At 34.3% G+C, this 20,706-nt stretch overlaps 1 protein-coding gene and 1 pseudogene across 2 annotated transcripts; one reads left to right on the top strand and one right to left on the bottom strand.

The window, feature by feature from the left end:
• The first annotated feature begins 1,190 nt into the window (after nucleotides 1–1,190).
• Nucleotides 1,191–2,442, top strand: LOC120157347 (annotated as a pseudogene).
• Nucleotides 2,443–2,668: 226 nt separating this feature from the next.
• LOC120157328 (60S ribosomal protein L34-like) lies at nucleotides 2,669–4,120 on the bottom strand. Of its 2 annotated transcripts, XM_039168494.1 has the most exons (5): nucleotides 3,949–4,120; nucleotides 3,767–3,846; nucleotides 3,061–3,170; nucleotides 2,822–2,954; nucleotides 2,669–2,780 (listed from the first exon to the last, which is right to left on the bottom strand). In XM_039168494.1, exons 1-4 carry the CDS (start codon nucleotides 4,025–4,027, stop codon nucleotides 2,861–2,863), a joined length of 363 nt encoding a protein of 120 aa, XP_039024425.1. In that variant the 5' UTR covers nucleotides 4,028–4,120; the 3' UTR covers nucleotides 2,669–2,780; nucleotides 2,822–2,860. The 2 variants fall into 2 exon arrangements, with proteins under 2 accessions (XP_039024425.1, XP_039024424.1); XM_039168493.1 differs by lacking the exon at nucleotides 2,669–2,780 and having other exon boundaries at nucleotides 2,820–2,954.
• Nucleotides 4,121–20,706: the final 16,586 nt, after the last annotated feature.

Here is a 20,706-nt window from a genome sequence, read left to right as displayed (position 1 = left end):
TATATATATAGTTATAATCCCTCTATGTTTGGGGTTATAGCGCACAAAGTTTGGAGTTATTGCGTACAAAGCCAAGCGTCTTTCTGGTCAAGTTCCATGCCTATTGAACGGAGAGCAACTTAAGAAATCAATCAAATGTGGTGCTAATATGCGAAGTCCAGGTATGAAAGCATAATATAACTCGCGGGAAAGAACCACATCGAGGAGAACAATATCTTGGTTGGAAGCAATAATAATGGAAATCATCATCACTTTCTTTCTATCAGAAGGATTTTAATTATCGACTCTCGCTAATAAATCAGAGGTCCTTTTGTGGTGTTCCCCCCCCCCCCCCTTAATTTTCTATTTGATAGTGAAGACGAATTAAAGATACAAACGAAAGAAAGAAACGTGGATTACCCACCTTTGAGAGAAGCCCGACAGAGACTATTATGAATGGGGTCTTGGGTTCCATATTGATCCAAACAATGGAGATCAATCCAATCTGGTTTCTTTGCCGCATACAGAAATTGCAGAACAAGGGAATTGGAGGCAGTTGAATGAAGAATAAAATCTAATCAAGCAAAGGTACATTCAACTGCTATAATTCAGGAAATTGGTTAGTGGCATTTAATTAGTGCGCATGTACTAAATTTCCCCTTATTTAATACTTATCTTGTTCCTTACAATGATATTTTTCTTGGTGAGAAAAACAATAACAAAACAAACCAAGATTGGAAACTTCATGGAATTAAAGTGAAATTCCCCCATTGATTTGAAAAGCTATTCACATACAAGTTGGACATAATATCGAGTCCACTAACTTTTATACGTGTGAGGCACTTCTATACCAATTTGTCTACAAGCCTCGGTGTAGGATTACCCTATGATAAGTGTATGTCGATCAAGAATTCAAGGGGTAAGTATTTTTGTTTCGTGTTTTAATTTTATTAAATCATGGTTATTTATATGTTCTAAACTCGTCATCTTTCTTGAATTTGAACATAAATTTAAATAGTTGGTCCATCCATCTGTAAATTTAACCCCCCAAAAAAACTATTAAACCAAATATCAATTCATGTAAAAATAAAATAAAATAGTATGATATTAGAAGGGAACTTCGTCGTTTTGCTTGTTTTCTCATGATAAAAACAAGAGATAACCCATAATGACACTTGATTCAGTTTCATAAAGTTTTGTTTTTCTTTTTCTATATGATCAACAAGGATGAAAAGAGTGATGTTGATAAAGTCGATGACTTTATGTTGCCTGGTTTTCGTTTCCACCCAACAGATGAAGAACTGGTCGTATTCTACCTCAAGAACAAGATTCAGCACAAACCATTGCCCATTGAACTCATTAAACCTGTCGAAATTTATAAATATGAACCCTGGGATCTTCCAAGTGAGTTTCCATCCTCTGTTTGTCTTCCGAGAAACTTAATTGTCCCTTATTTTCTAGTTTGATGTTGCTTCTTAAAGAGTTTGAGCACATGTTTGGCTTCCAAGAAACATAATTTTCCCTTCTTTTTATAGTTTGATGTTGGTTCTTAGTTCTTCTTACCCTATTTTTGTACAAGCAGAGCTAGCTGCGTCAGGGGAGAAAGAGTGGTAGGGTTTTGGAAAGCTACTGGAACAGATAGGCCTATCTACTCATCTGATGGCACCGAATGCATTGGTTTGAAGAAGTCTCTTGTGTTCTATAGAGGCAGAGCTGCCAAAGGGATGAGAACCAATTGGATGATGCATGAATTCCAGCTACCTTCGATGTCGGACTCGACACCGACATCCAAGAAGCTCGTAGTCAGAACCTTTCCTGAAAATGTAATGATCCTTTAATCATGAAATTTTCCGATGTTTGATTATGAACTGTTTGATTGTCCTTGTTTCCAACAGGATGCATGGGCTATCTGTAGGATATTCAAAAAGACAAGTTTCATGGCACAAAGAGCTATTTCCCACACTTGGTGCATCCTGGACTCAGATCGGATCGGAGAACGTTTCTTCCACGACCGAAATCGGATCGACGGTGCCATTAAGCAACACCGGTGAACTACAAGGCTTGCATGCCTGTTTTTTGGCTCTAGATGTTCCTTCGTATAAATCGTTCCACCAGAAAGTCTACAGGCCATCTCCATTTCATGTCTCAAATGGAGACCATCATAAAAACTTGATGTTGATGTCTGGTTCATCCCCCAAGTGCACCGTGGTTGCCTCTTCCATGCTGTTGAGTCCACCGATGATTACCGACGTTACCAAGGCCGATTTTGGAGGACAACAATAACAATACAGTGGCTTCTGGATCGGATTGCCCCATGAAATGCATGGTAATGGAGGTGTACAGGAAAGAAGAACAAAGAATTCGGATTCAATCCCCAACTATAACCATTTATCGATGGGGTTTCCTTTCAGATTGTGTCCAACAATGGTAGATTCATGGGATAATGTGTTGGAACTAGTATGAACAGCATACATGTTTACCGTATTATTGTACAGTTTTCATGTATTCCACCTACACATCCTAGGCTGAATATCTTCTCCTTCGAAACCCAAATGCTCTTTAGATTTTCGTATCGTTTGGATAAAAATATCATACTCGAAAAATAAACTCGGATGAAAAGAAAAAAAAACAGTTTAAAAACAGATGAATTTTTAATCCCTATTTTCATGGATCAAAATAAAACCACAGTAAAAACAATAACTTCGAAATCGATTCGTCATCAAGTGAACAAGCGGCGTACTAACTGGTATGAAACTACCTAATGGGGAAAATACTGAAATTCAGTTTCCACATTTCATCAATCACCATTATAACAAACAAAATTTCTGGCAGGTAAATCAAACGAACCAAACACAATTCAGCTGCATCAGCAATTAAATGTCTAGCTCTTTGAGGATTGCTTTTCCTTTGCCTTCTGGATTTTCAGAACCTGCTTCACAATCTTTTGCTCTTCGACCAAGAAGGCTCGAATTATCCTTGGATAATAAAAAAGAGAGAGAAATAAGATTCACATTGATCACTTCGAACAAAAAACACCAATAAAAAACCATTTCAGTCACAAAACAATGCACATAGTTTTGCCTTTCTCTAATGGCACTGCCTGACAAAACACCGCCATAGGCACGATTCACAGTCCTTCGGTTTCTATGCAATCGAGACCGCTTGTATTCAGCAGGTCTCAAGTGAGGAATCTGCAAACAAGATGTATAAGAAAACCATGAAAACAGGCTCAAGACTTTCTAAATCGAATCGATCAATCACATGTTCAGAAAGACCAAAAAGCAACCATCGGGACAAGCAACATAAAAATGGTATATAGCTTTTTTAGAAAAACACACTTTCTGCACTGGTAAAAAAGGGTATACATTTCTACCAGCTAAACAGCAAGGATAATAACATCAAGCAACAGTCTGTAAACTGCTTCAAATGGATATGCAACAAAGCTTTCCCCGTAAATGAATCCGAAACGACCACAATGATCGACATTTATCACCAGTTCCTAATTTTTTTTTTACTAACACATCAGTATTTTTGGAATTCAAACAATCAAAACAGACATAATACACTCTACCAGCATCAGCACTACCTTGGATCATAAAATCATGAAATAGAACTAATCTTAACAAAATCATTGATTCATATTTAATTCAAAACAGAAAATTCAATAAGAAAACATGAAAGTGAACATAAACAGTATCATCAAAATAATCATTTAATCTACATTTCATACTTATTTGGTTAACCTAACAATAAGAATTCAGATTCCTAACTAAAAACTTCAACTTACACCCTGAATTCGCTTTCCAGTAACGGGGCACTTGGGTCCACTAGTTCTCTTTTTAGTAGTCTGATAAACCAATTTCCCACCTTCAAAAAGAAAGACCCACCAACATTTTCATACAGAACAAGAAAAAATGGACGACAGCAGAGTAGAAAAAGCGGCATCGTTTTCGAAACTTCAAGAGTGACCGGGGGTCTTAACGACACGGTGTTGATTCGATTTGGTAGCATAGCTATGGCGAGTGCGGTAAGTGAGCCTTTGAACCATTTTCTATTGGGTTTTATTTTCTCAGGTACGTTTTCAGAAAGAAACGCCAGAGACAGATGGTAAGGCCAAAGCGGCTATGAATTGGAGAAGATGATATATAAATATGGATTCTTTTGTATGTAAGCCCTAAACCGTACGATTATAATTTGGCCTTCTACGGTCAACAGTTAAAGTTACGGATAAATTATAAAATTGATCAATTTTATTTAAGTTTTATCTTCTCAATAATTCAAAAATTATAATATTTAATTATTTTTTATTTTTATTTAATCAAGAAATAATCATTTAAAGCTAATTGTCATTAAACATTTAATAATTTGTTAATGCGACATAATAAATATATAAAATTAAAAAATAAATACATAAATAATCATTAATATTTTAAATAAATTTTCATTTTTTCATTTATATTTTAAAAATAAAAAATTAAAAAAGAAACAGGGAAGTAATTAATGTGAAGAACCTTGACAGATAATGACTTACATATGGAGAGAAGGGAAGGATTTAGATATACTTTCAGATTTGCATTTTCTTTTTTGTTTAGGTCATTAGTAGTACATTAGTCAATTAATTAGTTTGTCTTCTCCCAATGATAAGATGAATTTAAGTAATATATTTGCAGTGATTTTTGAGTTTCTCATATATTCTCTACATTCCTTTTGTTATTAATCTCAGTGGAGGAAATGAAAATATATTTAAATATTAATGATCATTTATTTATTTTATCTTTTATAATTTTATATATTTATTGTATCATGTTAACAATCCATTAATATTCTAACGGTAGTTAAACCCTCAGTGAGCACATCTTAATTAAATAAAAATGAAAGTTACAAAATATTATATTTTTTGAATTCAGTACGAAAAGTGTATAAAACTTAAACGAAAGTAATCAGTCCTGTAGTTTACCCTAAAGTTATTTAAAAATAAAATAATTGAAATATTCCAAAACATTCTAATTGAGTCATAAAAACTATTGAAGGGTCTATACGAGTGATCTCTTATATTTTTGGTTTATCTGATATTGGTCACTGATTAAAAAAAGTAATTTTGATCTTTTACGTTATCGGTCCATTCGATTTTAATCATTCACCGTTAACTTCAGTTAACCTATTAATAAAAATTTGAGCTGGTAATTAAAAAAATTAAAAAAAAATCCACAGTAGTTTCTTCAATGGTTAATTATTCAATTGGTCCCTTAATCTTTAGTTTTCATGTAAAAGAAATATTTTTTTCTAAGCTTAAAGGTTCATTTCTCTCCCAATGATGCCCAACAAGTCTCAAGAGATCAAATACGACCTTAAATCGACCCAAACTCAATCTTAGTTATTTAAAGACTATATATATAATTTAGATAATATCCTATTTTACACTATTTTATTATTTATTTTCTTACTCGGTATACTAGTTTAGTTTTTTTTATTATTATTATAAATCCGGGATAAGTACAAGGTAATAACTGTATAAATAACTCTCAACTATCGTACTCCTGGCATTCTAGTGCTCGAGTTTAAACTCAGGATTTCAAGGAAAGAAAACAATTCCTTTATCACCGAAATCGCTGACATCCTAGTTTAATTTAAATATACTTTTTCATAATCTATTTTAATTTTATCATTTTAGTAGCCTATAGTCCCCTCATTTGTATTTTAAATTATTTAAAAAATAATCAATATATTTTTCTAAAGTTTGTTTTCAAAGTTCTTTTTGTGAATTATGTAGATGCTCATTTTGTCCGGGGGTTCATTCGAGTTTTGCTCGGGTTTATATTACATTATTATTAATATATGGTTGTGTTTAAAATTATGTAGGGAATAATTATCAATAATTATTTATGGGACTAGCCATATATATTATTATGGAGATATTTGAACATTATTAAACATATATATATATACGTATAAGCATATATAAATAATTAAATATATTTATGTACATAAAATACTAATGCACTAAAATTTTGCAGGCCCTAATTACAAAACTATCCCTCACTTGACCTAAATAGAGGCCCGAACCAGAGTAGACCTAAACCAGTTGCAAGCCCAAATGTTACTGCCCAATTAAAGAAAACCCTAAACCCAGTGGGGTTTTCTGTTAGAAGACCCCGCGCCGCCAGGAGCCTCTACCGTTGGATCTGATGAGATCCAACGACCAGAACGCGAGGACTGTTAGGGTTTTAGGTCATCAGTCTCCAGCGCTGCACAGTAGAGGCCATTGGATTTGAGTTATGCATCCAACGGCTCGGGTGAGATGACATTAAACTTAGGGTTTTTAAACCCTAAAGATACATACGCAGTTGATTCTCGGTCGTTGGATCTGTTTCCAATATCCAACGGCTCGTAGCACTCCAACGATCCCCAATTTGCGCGTGAGACGCCCTGAAGGCATCCCATCTTCCCAAACGGTCAGATTTCGTGTGTATAGAACACGTTTGTCACTCCAACCCGAGCCTCCACGCACATGCCAACGCCTCAACCACCTCGGATCGTACCAGTAACAAAAAATAACAACTCCAGGACCAGGGCAGATTCCATGGCCACGCAGAGATACCTGCGATGCATGAAAAAAAAATAAAGAAATCAACATAAAGAGAGAAATCGACAATAAGAGAGAGGGAGAAAAAAAAAAGAAAAAATCAATCATTTTCTCATCAGCAACAAATATAGCAAAAGAAAGAAACCAAAAAGAGATTTTTTCTCGGTTTTATGACCAAATCACCAACCAACCAAAAAAACAGATCAAAAGAGAAAGAAACTCACCTTCCCGATCGGAAAAGCGTCGTTATCTTCCCCTAAGAGTCGCCCAGGGTTAGCTTTTCGTGCTCCTTAGCCACTGTCGAGCAGTTTTTTAGGTGTAAGTATTCAGTTTAGGAAAGAGTAAGGTCTCGAGATCTAGGTTTTTTGAGCGAGTGTTGGCTGAGGTTTGTCATAGGTCGAGTTTAGAGCCTACTGACTCCTCGTCGGAGCCCCCAGGGAGAGAGGCCACGGTGGCCGTTGGTTCCGCTGGGGTTGAGAGGAGTGAACAGAGAGAGGGTAGAGAAAATGGGGGTTAGCAAAAAGGAGGCTGATACAAATGGGGCTAACGTTTAGTTTTTTCCCAAAGTATCATATATATATGCTCATCGGAACGACGTCATTTGGTAGGTCTAGGTCATCCGTTTTGGCATGGTTTATTCACTGTATGGGTCACACAATGTTGTATTTTAATCCATTTTAGTCCTCAAATCGAGGTTTTCATGTTTCTAATTTTGTCTCCATATTTTACACGTGTTACATTTCAGTTCTAAGCCATGTTGTTTTAAGTTTTTGTTACTTTATATTTTTGACACTCAAGTTTTTGCATGTTTCATTTTAGTTCATATAAACTATTTATTTGTATTTCGTATTGTTTAATTTCCTGGCAAGTTATTTCAAGATTTTTTTTATTTTAGTCCTATGCACTATCATGGTTCTATTGCAACTTTAGGGTCTGGAATATTTAACTTTCATATTAAGTGTTCGATCTTTCAATTAAGGGTAATACTCTTCCATTTTAAAATCGTTGTAAGGTGATTGTCTTAATTTATTGGAAAGTCACTTTCGATGATTTTAAACTGAAAGCGTATCCCAACAGTGAAACCCAAAAAATGATTCCACACCTAAAAATTGGGAATGAGAGAACAAGAAATGTTCGTTCATTTAAATTCTTTGAGAAAATATTGTTAGAACTTATCAAAGGTTTGATCTTGATGTCTTTAAATAATCGAATATTCATCTTCTTTCTAAAAGGTTTGTTAATTTTTAATTTAATTTGTTAATTTTGTGCATTTGAATATTGCAATGAAACCTTAATATTTCTTTATTTCGATTGGAGTAAAAATCGATTGTCTCAAGGTATGAGAGGTCGATTTTTCTTGATAGGAAATAATTAAATATTACTCGTTTTCGTTCTAACATTCACAAATGTTGTTTTTAAGGGATCATAAATTAAATTAAATTCGAACTTATAAATTTTATTGCAAAGAAAATTAATTAATCAACTAGGTACGGATTTAGGGCGTTGTGGAGTGCTAATCCTTCCCCACGCATAATCGACTCCCGAACTCAATTTTTTGGTACGCATACAGTAAATTTGTTGTTTTAATTAAAATCAATATTTTTTATTAAAATGAAAAATATGTTTTTGGGTGCCTAATCACACCCTAATCAAATATTGGTGGCGACTCCTCAAACCATATTTTATTTTATTTAAAGGGAATCCCAAAATTTTTGAAGCGATGGATTTTTTAAACTCACATTACCTTTTTATTAAAAAATAACCAAAAAATAATTAAAAATGTGTTTTTTAAAATCTCGAAAAATCGTTTCGAGAGCTTGGTGACTTCGTTGGAGATTTTTTTAGAGAGCCAGACCGAAAGTTAATTAATTGATTTTCTTTGCAAATGAAAATTACAAGTTCGTTTTAATTTAATTTTTGATCCCTTGTTTGGTTTTAAATAATTTTTTGTTTGTAATTTGATTAACCACTAAATAGTTGTACTGACTTGTTTGCTAATGTTTTTAGATTAATTGTGTGTTTTAAAGGAATTTGAGGATTGATTTGTGTGTTGTGTGATTGTTTGTTTTTCGCTTTTTCTCACACACTGTACAGTTGTATGATCATAACATGAGCTAAACCCCCGCTCTATCCAATTTAAGTAGGAGTGAGAAACTACTCCCTCGTGTGGTTTTCACCTCCGCATGAGATAGTGAATCGATCTTGGAGCTCACGCCTTATGGTCCTCGTGATGGTATTAACCTTCGTACGAACATAAGGAGGTGTGTTCTCTCGAATTAAACTCGGTCCAAAAGCTTGTGATGGGCCAGGATTGAGGGTATGGCGGCCCAAGGGAGCACCGACAAGGACAAATAATTCGAGAACCTGTTACTTTAGAGCCGAACCCAACATATAGTAAATTTAGAAATCCGAGCCTATTTAGAGCTTGAACCGAGCCTTAAAAATCATGTGAGGAGGGTACACAAGGAAAAACTCTTTTGAGTCTTTTAATTTTTGTAGTATAATTTACTTTCTAAATAAATGTATGAGAACTAGAGATCGTGTGGTTAGGTTTATTTTTCCCAAATAAGCATGCGAATTAGATATCATGCGGTTAGGATTTTTTGTCAATAACGAAGCATGTGGGTAAAAAGCATGTTTGGGTAGGATTTATCATACCATGTATGGGTAGTCAACCTGTGAGGGTAGGTTTTATTTGATGCTTATAATACTTACTATCTTGTTGTTTATCTTATGTGTACTAACTCATTTTTGTTATGTGTCTATTTTATTTTAATTTCATTACATTTTCATTTTCATGTCATCCAAAGGTGTTAATTCGCAAGTGATTGACTAAATAAGAAGGTTGTTCATAATAAGACGAGAAATTCTTAGCCTTGTAGTTAAAATCAGGAGATCCAAAGATGTTCTAATGATCCATGAAAAAGACATCCGATGAATGAAGAAATTTGAAGCTGAGCGAAGACTTTCTTTGAAGATGCAAAAGGCGAGATGCTTCCTCAGGAGACAAATGCAATCAGATTAAGGACGAGAGACTCTTCACGAAGACATGAAAACCACTTCGCATGGGAAGTAAAAATGGAAATCTCAAGATTCCATTTAAGGACATTCAACGTAATCCAATGTGAAAAAGTACATCGATAACTTTGGGGTGCAATATTAGATTCCATAAAGAGTACGGTTCGAGGAAATGAAGAAACAAAGAATCAAAATTTTATTTTGACTACATGGTGTAATGAAACCTTGTTGTCTAAATGAAGGTTGTTCTATAGTGGTCACTTATGGAATTAACATATTTTGCATTTTCATTTGGCATCCACATTTGTATTCACATGCTTTAATTTAAGCATTTTTACATGCATCAATCATGAAAACGTGAGAGTAACTCATGAAGGATATTGTGACAGAAGTTTTGAAAGCAAATTGAAGTTACCTGGGATGTGTCTCTAGAAAGTTCGAAAGCGATGAATGAGATATTAACACGTGTTAGCAAGATCAAGAGAATCCAAGAATAACTCGTAAAGACCCAACAAGAAATGATTGATGAAACAAGAAAGTTCCAAGTTGAATCCAGAGAACATATGCCCAAGTTGATGAGCATGATGGTTACAATAATATATGGGGAGAAATCATTAGAGGACCCTATTATGTAAGAAAAAATGAAGTTTCGAGTGAAAATCTGAATGTTGGTTGTGCAACCAATGAGATGACAACAAATGATCAAGAACCTTTTGGGGAGTATGGTAATCCAAGTCAACTCCAAGAACCAGGTACGATTCCAGAAAATGTGACAGAGATTATACTAGAAAAAACAAAAATTGAGATTGAAACTTCTAACACGAGAGTTGAGTTTGGATCAAAGAAGAGAGGCATAGAGGAAGTTCAAATGTCAGTAAAGAAGGCTAAAATGAACAAGAAGAAAAATAAGAGGATACCTCTCGTTCTGATTCTAGGGTCATATTCAAACTTGTTACCTTTTCTCTTCGAAAGTGGCATTCCAACACAAATTCCTCCATGGCCTAATACTTATTTGCATCCAGATTGGCGAGGCGTCAAAAATTCATGCGGCTATTATTATGCAGATTTTAGCCACTCTATGAAAAGTTGTGTGATTATAAGATTAAAGGTTCAAAACCTTATCACGGAAGGGTTGCTATGCTTTGCAGATGGAAAACCTAAGCTCCCCGGAAGATCAGAACTTATCAATAAGGAAAAATCTATAAGCCAATGTCTCCCCAAGGCGTTAGTCAAAAGTTGAACCTTCAAAATGAATATCTCAATGATCATTAACTAGGTCTTCAAGATGATCATAATAGGGGCAAAGAGAAGATGAAGTCAAAAGAGCTTCTACTAAATTTTCCTTTATTTTCATACAACAAATTATACCCCAGCTCAACTGATTACTCCACGTCTGGCTAAGCCTCTGTTATCCCTTATCCGAGTTGGTATAATGAGAAAATTTATTGTGAATATCACGCCGGAGCCCGATGACACTCCATCAAGAATTGTGGTAACTTCAAACGACAAGTCCAAGATCTTTTGGCTTATGGAGTTATAGAGGTGGATGTTAACAATCAATCTATTTCAATCAAACAGTTATGAGTCAGCCCCCAAAATGGAGTTGATGGGGTCAAAACAAATGAAGTGCATACGAAAAAAGGCAAAATTAAGGAAAGCAAAGTATTTGAGACAGAGTTAAAGGATTCAAATCTTGAGACTTCTCTGATACTGAAAAAGGAGAAGAAAATGGGAAATGATGAGAGAGAAATTAAAAGAGAAGTAATCCGAGACTAGTCGTAAAATATGTCTTCGAAAAATACGACCTTCATGGTTTTTCAAGTGCCAATTTCTGACTTGTTATCTCCTTTAATCAAGAATCAATACTTCACCCCAAGACCCTTGAGAGTGATAACTAGCCCATCTGCTTATGGCTATGACCCGAATAGTACTTGTGATTTTTCCACTGACAAGTGCATACCATTGATGGAAGAGATAGAAAAGTTTGTTGACAAAGGAGTCCTAACACGAGAAATGATCGAGAGATGAGGAGCAAATATGGATGAATACCATATTCTAATTAGTCACCCAACATTCTAAAAGTAATGGGGCATTCTAGATGAACAAGTGGAGGTCGTTATCCACTACAGTTGCACCTTACGTTGAGAGCATATTGCTTGAATTTGTTTTTATCCTTTCTCAGCTTTCTTATAAGGATATTTAGATAAACTTATGCTACTTAAGGATTGTAAGCATTGAATTAAATTTGGAATCTTGCAGTTCTTTGAATATAAACTGAATTAAAGGTTTTTTTTTAAAAAATAATTAGAGTTATAGATCTTTGATAAGGTAGCAATATTGAAAACTGATAAAATAAGGACCCTTGACTTTACCCCAGAAGATACACTCAAAAACCATATATTTCTCTTACAGGGACCAATATAGCCTTCTCCTCTCATAAGGAAATGAACATGAGGCTTGGTATTTAGGTATGCATGTGAGCGAACAACATGGGGCATCTCTTGTGTATGACATTACAAAACTGACTAGACTACACTTTTATTGAGGACATTTAGTGATGATCCTAATCTTCACAAATGGAATGGTGGAGTGGATGAATTTAACATAGGTCAGTTGTTTAGGAATTGAACTCTAAATATGGGATTTTCTGAACATTAAGGACACATAAACTATAACAGGTTCTTCTCGATGATCTTAAGAAATTCTAAATCTAAATACTCCAAAGGTTGATAAATTATTATAAATTATACAATAAAGCTGAGCCATTCCACTAAAGCAATTGGTTATAAAGGAAACTCAAAAGCCTTGACTTTATGAATAGATGCATTCAAATCATTACATTGCTCGGGTACATGGTAGTTCGGCGTTTGCTCTACTGCATTTGTCAAGTTGAAGACTTTATGATGAAATGAACCCTTCAGCTAGCCCGATAAAGGCGATTATGATATATAAATATACAATAAAGCTGAATTCAGCTAGCAAAACAATGGCAAATTAAATCAAATCTATTTAATAACGAGTTTCAGTAAAATGGACTAAGGGAGTTGAGAAACACCTATTATAGTCGACCTTACACAAGCACTCATGAATTTTATATTTAGACTGATGTCTCTTTAGTACCTCTACTAAGGGAGTCTATGAAGCTTGAACAAATAGAAGATTTCAGAGAACCGAAATAGAAGTATTATAGAAAGTTTAGTAATTGATTATGCTAGTTGCGTCATTTTGTCTGCATCCAATTAAAATACCAAGCCAAGAAATAGGGGCATGTTATAATGTTCACAAGGACCAAGAAAGAAAATACATCTTTGATGACTGAAACCTTAAAAAGTAGAAAGCTAACCTGAAGCCAACCCATCAATTTTGACACTTGTTAAAGAGTTATAACTTTAAAAATATTAAAAGAGCTATTGATTCTTTTTATATTCTATAAACTCATGTTTATGATTTGATTCAATTGTGAGCCTGAATTAAGGGGCAATACTTTATAAAATTCTTTCGTTCTTTGATTTCTAAAATAAAACAAAGGAGAAAAACATTTTCAAACAGGACAATCTCAAGTGAAAATGTCCTTGAAGCTGGTGAGGCTCATTCTACCTCTATTAGAGAAAAAGAATAAACGGTGACAAAATAATGAAGCATTACACAATCCTAGAAGAAAATAGTCCGAGAGATCAGAAGGACTTACAGATAGAGCTTGTAACACTTCCTTGTGAAGTTGTTAGTAACCCGTCAAGAAGTAGATGATTGCCTTATTCAGAAGGGGCACATATCCTAATTCATATAAAAATGCAAGACATTTCTGTTAGAAGGATTGATCACTTCTTAAGTGTCCATGGAAACATGAAGAGAAGCCCTTAAGCTATTCGACAAAACTGCTGTTTAGTGACACCAGATTGACACCATTCAAGATTAAGATATTTTGGTACGAAGGGAGCCATGAGTACCCATATTGGGGAATTACCAAACCCAGAGCATGTTGATATATCAAGGTTCAGACCGAAAAACTTTGAGAATGAGCCTCATAACTTGGAGTGTCAGGGGTAGACCATGAATTTGAGCAGAGCTTCCCTGGTTGAAAAATCTAAGTAGAAGCGATGAATAAGTTGTCAAATGTTTTACGACTAGTAACTATGGCACTAAACTAATTTTGCGGTCATGTGGTGTTTCTAGAAATTAAAATTTTACCCAAAGATGAAGGTTGTTTTCTACAACCCCAAGGTTAAAAGCGAGGAATGGTGAATATTTCTTTATGTGGAATGGGTAATGAAATTCTAACAATAAGAAACTAGTTGAGCCAACTAAGATTGAAAGATGGGTTATTGTTAAACTTCTCGGCACGAACTGATATAAATAGCCTTGTTCGAGATCTGATTAGATGTGGAGACTTGAAATGAATTAGGATAGACCCTTCATTTAATGTGTTTCAAGAGTTAAATCAGAACAGACAATGCTCTCTTGTTAATATAATAGATAAAATGTTTGACATTCAATCTAAACATTCTGGAGCTCCATAGTTCCCCTTTTGTGTTTTACCTGTGTGAAGGACTGAATTCGGTGTTAGAAATTGAGCAAACACCTTCAATTCCAGATATTTCTAAGGCACTAACCATAATCATTGGCATATATATATCTCATTGTTTTCCCAGGTAGAATGATATTCCCTCAATTGCTGCAGTGGTCAGCTCTAAACAGTGTCCTTTGATTTCCCACTACAGGGCAACATCACATACATAGTCTCAAAAGGCTGAAATGGTGGATATTCTTTTCAAAGATGAAAACTCTATTGGATTTGTACACAAGTTTAGGCATAGAAAGCCAATTTTATCAGGGGCAAAAATTTGATGAGGTAAGAAAAAATTGACTCAAGTCAAGAATTGCAAGAGTGCACACTGGTGCAAATCAAAAGTGAAGGCGATGTAATTAGAAAGAGAATGAATATTTCTCTTGCAACTATTACCACCACAGATCAAGAAAACATACATTTATACATGATACATGAACTTGTGTCATTGCATCATACATCATTTCATACATACATGATAAATTTTGATCTCTCTCATGAGGATGTCTGTAAAATCTGTTTTGAGAAATTTTGTCTCTTTTAAGATGGTTTCCCTAGAAACTTCAATCGTGACCTCCTTAGAACATATCTTCTAGAAAACTCAATCTTGTCTTACTAAAAATCATTTTTCATTGAAGCTTTAACTTGACTTTCTCGCGAAAAGGAGTCAAACTTTCAATAATATTATTGACTTTCTCATGAGAAAAAGTCAATCTTTCAGTATTGTCATTCTTTACTTTCTCGTGAAGAAGAGTCAATATTTTAGTGTTGCCTTCCTCAACTATCTCATGAAAAGGAGTCAATATTTTAGTGTTGTCCTATTTGACTTTCTCATAAAGAAAATTCAACCTTTTAGTAGTGTTGTTCTTGACTTTCTCGTTAAGAGAAGTCAACCTTTTAGTGATGTTATTCCTTACTTTCTCAGGAAGAGGAGTCAATCTTTTAGTAGTGTTATTCTTGACTTTCTCGGGGAGAGGAGTCAACCTTTTAGTGATGTCATTCTCAACGAGAGGAGTCAACTTTTCAGTACTATCCTTCCTCAATTTGATTTTCTCGTGCAGAGGAGTCAATCTTTCGGTAATGTTGTCTTCAATCATGACTCTTTTAGGACTTGTATCCTAGAAAGTTCAGTTTAGTATTCCTAAAGATTGTTCCCCAATAAATCTTATTCTTGATTTTCTTTGGCTCATTTCTCTAGAAGCCTCAATTTAGTCTTTCTTGAGATAGTTTCCCTAGAAGCCTCAACATTGTCTTCCATAAGACTAGAAGTTAACCTTGTCTATTTTGGGTCTTTTCTGTAGAAGTTCTAATTTTGTCTTTCTTAAACACCTTTTCACTTTCTCAAAAGATCAATTATAAATAAATTGCATCACTGCATTTATTATTCAGATACGTTGCACTTTCAAGATGAATATTTTATAGATTTTTAAGAAAACTAAAGATTTATAACAAGCAGAAGTCATCAACCAATTCAAAGTTCCAAGAATGGAAAGGTTCAAATGGCATTCGAGTCAAGGAAGATCCACATATCTGGTGGTTGTGAAGTTCCCAAGAGAGAAATTGATTTTCAAAGATTCTCTCATATTTTGAACCTGCGGGTGTAATGTTTTCAAATTCTAAAATGAACACTAATGATTGGTAATGTTTGATTTTCATATTTTGTCTTCCTGAAGTACAGCGAAGCAAATCATGTTCGAATCAGTATTCCCTAAGAGCAACGAAGTGGATCAAAATTTTCTCGAGTCTGACCTCCCTTAAAGAGTAGTGAAGCAGATTTTTCTTCTTTCAGATTTGGTCTTCCTGAAGAGTAGAGAAACAAATCATGTTCGATTCAATCTTCCCTAAAGATAAGCAAAGTGGATTAAAAATTTTCTCGAGTCTGACCTCCCATAAAAAGTAGTGGAACAAATTTTTATTCTTTCAAATTTGGTCATCCTAAAGAGCAGTGAAGCAAATCATGTTCGATTCAATCTTCCCTGAAGAGCAGCGAAGTGGATCAAAAATTTTCTAGAGTCTGATCTCTCCTTAAGAATAGTGGAGCAGATTCTTCTTCTTTCAGATTTGGTCTTCCTGAAGAGCAGCGAAACAAATCGATCCCGATTCAATCTTCCCTGAAGAGCAAAGAAGTGGATCAAAGTTTTTCTCGAGTTTGACCTCCCCTAAAGAGTAGCGGAGTAGATTCTTTTTCTTTCAGATTTGGTCTTCCTAAAGAGTAGTGAAGTAAATCAAGTTCGATTTAATCTTCCCTGACGAGCAGCGAAGTGAATCAATGTTTTCTCGAGTCTGACCTCCCCTAAAGAGTAGTAGAACATATTCTTATTCTTTCAGATTTGGTCTTCCTGAAGAGCAATGAAGCAAATCAAGTGTGATTCAATCTTCCCTGAAGAGCAGCGAAGTGAATCAAAGTTTTCTCGAGTCTGACCTCCCCTAAAGAGTAGCGGAGCATATTCTTCTTTTTTCAGATTTGCTCTTCTTGAAGAACAGTGAAGCAAATCACATTCGATTCAATCTTCCTTTAGAGCAGCGAGTGAATCAAAATTTTCTCGAGTCTGACCTCCCTTAAAGAGTAGAAGAGGAGATTATTTCTTCTTTCAGATTTGGTCTTCCTGAAGAGTAGTGAAACAAATCACATTCGATTCAATTTTCCCTGAAGAGCAGCGAAGTAAATCAAAATTTTCTCGAGTCTGGTCTCACCTAAAGAGTAGCAGAGCATATTCTTATTCTTCTTCATATTTGTATTCTTGAAGAACAGTGAAGCAAATCACATTCGATTCAATCTTCCTTTAAGAGCAGCGAAGTGAATCAAATTTTTTTCGAGTCTGACCTCCCTTAAAGAGTAGAAGATGAGATTCTTTCTTTTTTCAGATTTGGTCTTCCTGAAGAGCAGTGAAACAAATCACATTCGATTCAATTTTCCTTGAAGAGCAGCGAAGTAAATCAAAATTTTCTCGAGTCTGGTCTCCCCTAAAGAGTAGTAGAGCATATTCTTCTTCTTCAGATTTGGTCTTCCTGAAGAGCATCGAACAAATCAAGTTTGATTCAATTTTCCCTGAAGAACAACAAAGTGAATCAAGTTTTTTCAGATTTGATTACCCGAAAAGAGTGGAACAAATCATGTCTGATCTACCCTGAATATGAAGTTGAGTGGATTAACCTTTCAAACGCTTCATAACCGGACAAATATGATCATACTTTGATCTTTTCTCTATTCTCGTTACACGACAATGAATAAAGAGGGGTATCTGTAGATGCTCATTTTGTCTAGGGGTTTCATTCGAGTTTTGCTCGGGTTTATATTACATTATTATTAATATATGGTTGTGTTTAAAATTATGTAGGGATTAATTATCAATAATTATTTATGAGTGTGGTCATGTATATTATAATGGAGATATTTGAACATTATTATACATACACATATATATATATATATAGACATATAAGCATATATAAATAATTAAATACATTTATGTACATAAAATACTAATGCACTAATATTTTAGCAGGCCTAGTTACAAAACAATCCCTCACTTGACCCAAATAGAGTCCCGAATCGGAGCAAGCCTAATCCAGTTGCAAGCCCAAATGTTATTGCCCAATTAAAGAAAACCCTAAACCCAGTGAGATTTCTATTAGAAGACCCAGCACCGCCAGGAGCCTATACCGTTGGATCTGATGAGATCCATTGACCAGAACGTGAGGACCATTAGGGTTTTAGGTCACCAGTCTCCAGTGCCGCAAGTAGAGATAATTGGATTTGAGTTATGCATCCAATGGATTGGCTGAGATGACATAAAACTTAGGGTTTCTAAACCCTAAAGATATATATACAATTGATTCTCGGCCGTTGGATCTGGTTCCAAGATCCAACGGCTCGTAGCACTCCGAAGGTCCCCAAGTTACGCGTTAGATTCCCTGAAGGCTTCCCAACTTCCCGAATGATCATATTTTGTGTGTAGAGAATACGCTAGTCACTCCAATTGCCACCCGAGCCTCCATGCACATGCCAGCACCTCAACACCTCTGATCGTACAAATAACAAAAAATAATAACTCCAAGACCAGGGCAGATTCCTTGGCCACATGGAGATGCCATCGATGCATGCAAAATAATAGAAAGAAATCAACATAAAGAGAGAAATAGGCAAATTAGAGAGAGAGAGAAAAAAATATGAAAAAATCAATCATTTTCTCATCATAAACAAATATAGCAAAAGAAAGAAACCATAAAGAGAATTTTTCTCTATTTTATAACCAAATCACCAACCAACCAAAAAACATATCAAAATATAAAGAAACTCACCTTCCCGATCAGAAAAACGTTGTTACTGTCCCCTAAGAGTCTCCCAGGGTAAGCTTTTCGTGCTCCGTAGCCACTGTTGAGCAGTTTTTCATAGGTCGAGTTTAGAGCTTATTGGCTCCTCGTTGGAGCCCCCAGGGAGAGTGGAGGCCACGGTGGTCGTTGGTTCTACTGGGGTTGAGATGAGTGAAAAGAGAGAGGTTAGAGAAAACGAGGATTAGCAAAAATGAGGTTGATACAAATGGGTTAGGGTTTAGTTTTTTCCCAAAGTATCATATATATGCTCACCGGAATGACATCATTTTGTAGGTCTAGGTCATCTGTTTCGCACATGGTATATTCGTAGTATGGGTCACGCAGGGTTTTATTTTAATTCATTTTAGTCCTCAAATCAAGGTTTTCATATTTCTAATTTTGTCTCCATATTTTACGCATGTTACATTTCAGTCTTGAGTCATGTTGCTTTAAGTTTTCGTTACTTTATATATTTGACACTCAAGTTTTTACATGTTTCATTTTAGTCCATATAAACTATTTATTTGTATTTTGTATTGTTTAATTTCGTGGCATGTTATTTCAAGCTTTTTTATTTTAGTTCTATGTACTCTCATGGTTTTATTGCAACTTTAGGGTCTGAAATATTTAACTTTCATATTAAGTGTTCGATCTTTGCTTAACTTGCTGAGTGTTCCCCCCAAAACTTTTTTTATCACTTTTTTATTCTTGAATATGTCATAGTTAGCTTGTAAACATTAATTTTCTTTTGCATTGGTAAATACTTCTTTCAATTTAGTTATGTATGTTTGATTAATCGTTGGCAAGTTTGTGTATACATGTGTATGCGAGCAATTAATTCATGAAACATATGTCATTGATGAATGCTATGTATGATGACCTCATGGGCATGACTCGACCCATATTAAATAATTGAATTAAGAGTAATACTCTTCCATTTTAAAATTAAAATCATTGTGAGGTGATTGTCTTCACTTATTAGAAAGTCGCTTCCTATGATTTTAAACTGAAAGTGTATCACAACAGTGAATTCCACACCTAAAAATTGGGAATGAGAGAACAAGAAATGTTCGTTCATTTAAATTCTTCGAGAAAAGATTGTTAGAATTTATCTAAGGTACGATCTCGATGTCTTTAAATAATCGAATATTCTTATTCTTTCTAAAAAGCTTGGTAATTTTTAATTTAATTTGTTTAATTTCATGCATTTGAATATTGCAATGAAACTGTAATATTTCTTTATTTTGATTGGAGTAAGAATCGATTGTCTCAAGGTATGAGAGGTCGATTTTTCTCGATAAGAAATAATTAAATATTACTCGTTTTCGTTCTAACATTCACGAATGTTGTTTTTAAGGGATTATAAATTAAATTAAATTCGAACTTGTAAATTTTATTGAAAAGACAATTAATTAATCGACTAGGTACCGATTTAGGGCAATTGTGGGGGTGCTAATCATTTCTCACGCGTAACCGACTCCCGAACTTAATTTTCTGGTATGCAGACCGTAAATTTGTTGTTTTAATTAAAATCAATATTTTTATTAAAATGACAAATATGCTTTTGGGTGCCCAATCACATTCTAATCAAATATTGATGGCGACTCATCAAACCGTATTTTATTTTATTTAAAGGGAATCCCAAACTTTTCGAAGCGAGAAATTTTTTTAAATCAGATTACCTTTTTATTAAAAATTAACCAAAAGATAATTAAAAATGTGTGTATTTTTTAAATCTCGAAAAAAAATCGATTCGACAAATTATTTCTTTTATTAAAAATTTTATATTGTTCTTACTTCAAAGTGAAAGTGTCTAATCACATTGTTTTGTGTATTTGATGTTCTTCTCTATCGTTTGGGTTGTTAATGATAGATTTTTTAGAGATTAGACATTAAATGCATGTTTGTCTAAGACATGATCTTAGAAGAAACGCCATTATGTCCGATTTATATTTTATTTTTAATTTATTTAAAAATTTAACATTTATTATAAAATTTTAAATTATCAAATACAAGATACACTTTTTCTTATAACTATGGATGCAAAATCTGATAGAGAGGGACGAAAGGATGATAGAACAATGACCAATAAGAAATCCATAATCTGCAAAAGTAATTATTTAAATACAAACTTTTTAAATAAAACAACATTTCATTTTATTACTAAGACCGGATGAATTCATTTAATCTTTAAATAGAAAAACAAAAGACAAAGAAAGGCCTTTCTGTACTATTGATAGCGGTGCTT

Source organism: Hibiscus syriacus, unplaced genomic scaffold (assembly GCF_006381635.1).
Source record: "Hibiscus syriacus cultivar Baekdansim isolate YM2019G1 unplaced genomic scaffold, ASM638163v2 tig00111244_pilon, whole genome shotgun sequence".
NCBI lineage: Eukaryota > Viridiplantae > Streptophyta > Magnoliopsida > Malvales > Malvaceae > Hibiscus > Hibiscus syriacus.
This window is presented reverse-complemented; position numbering and strand designations above follow the sequence as displayed.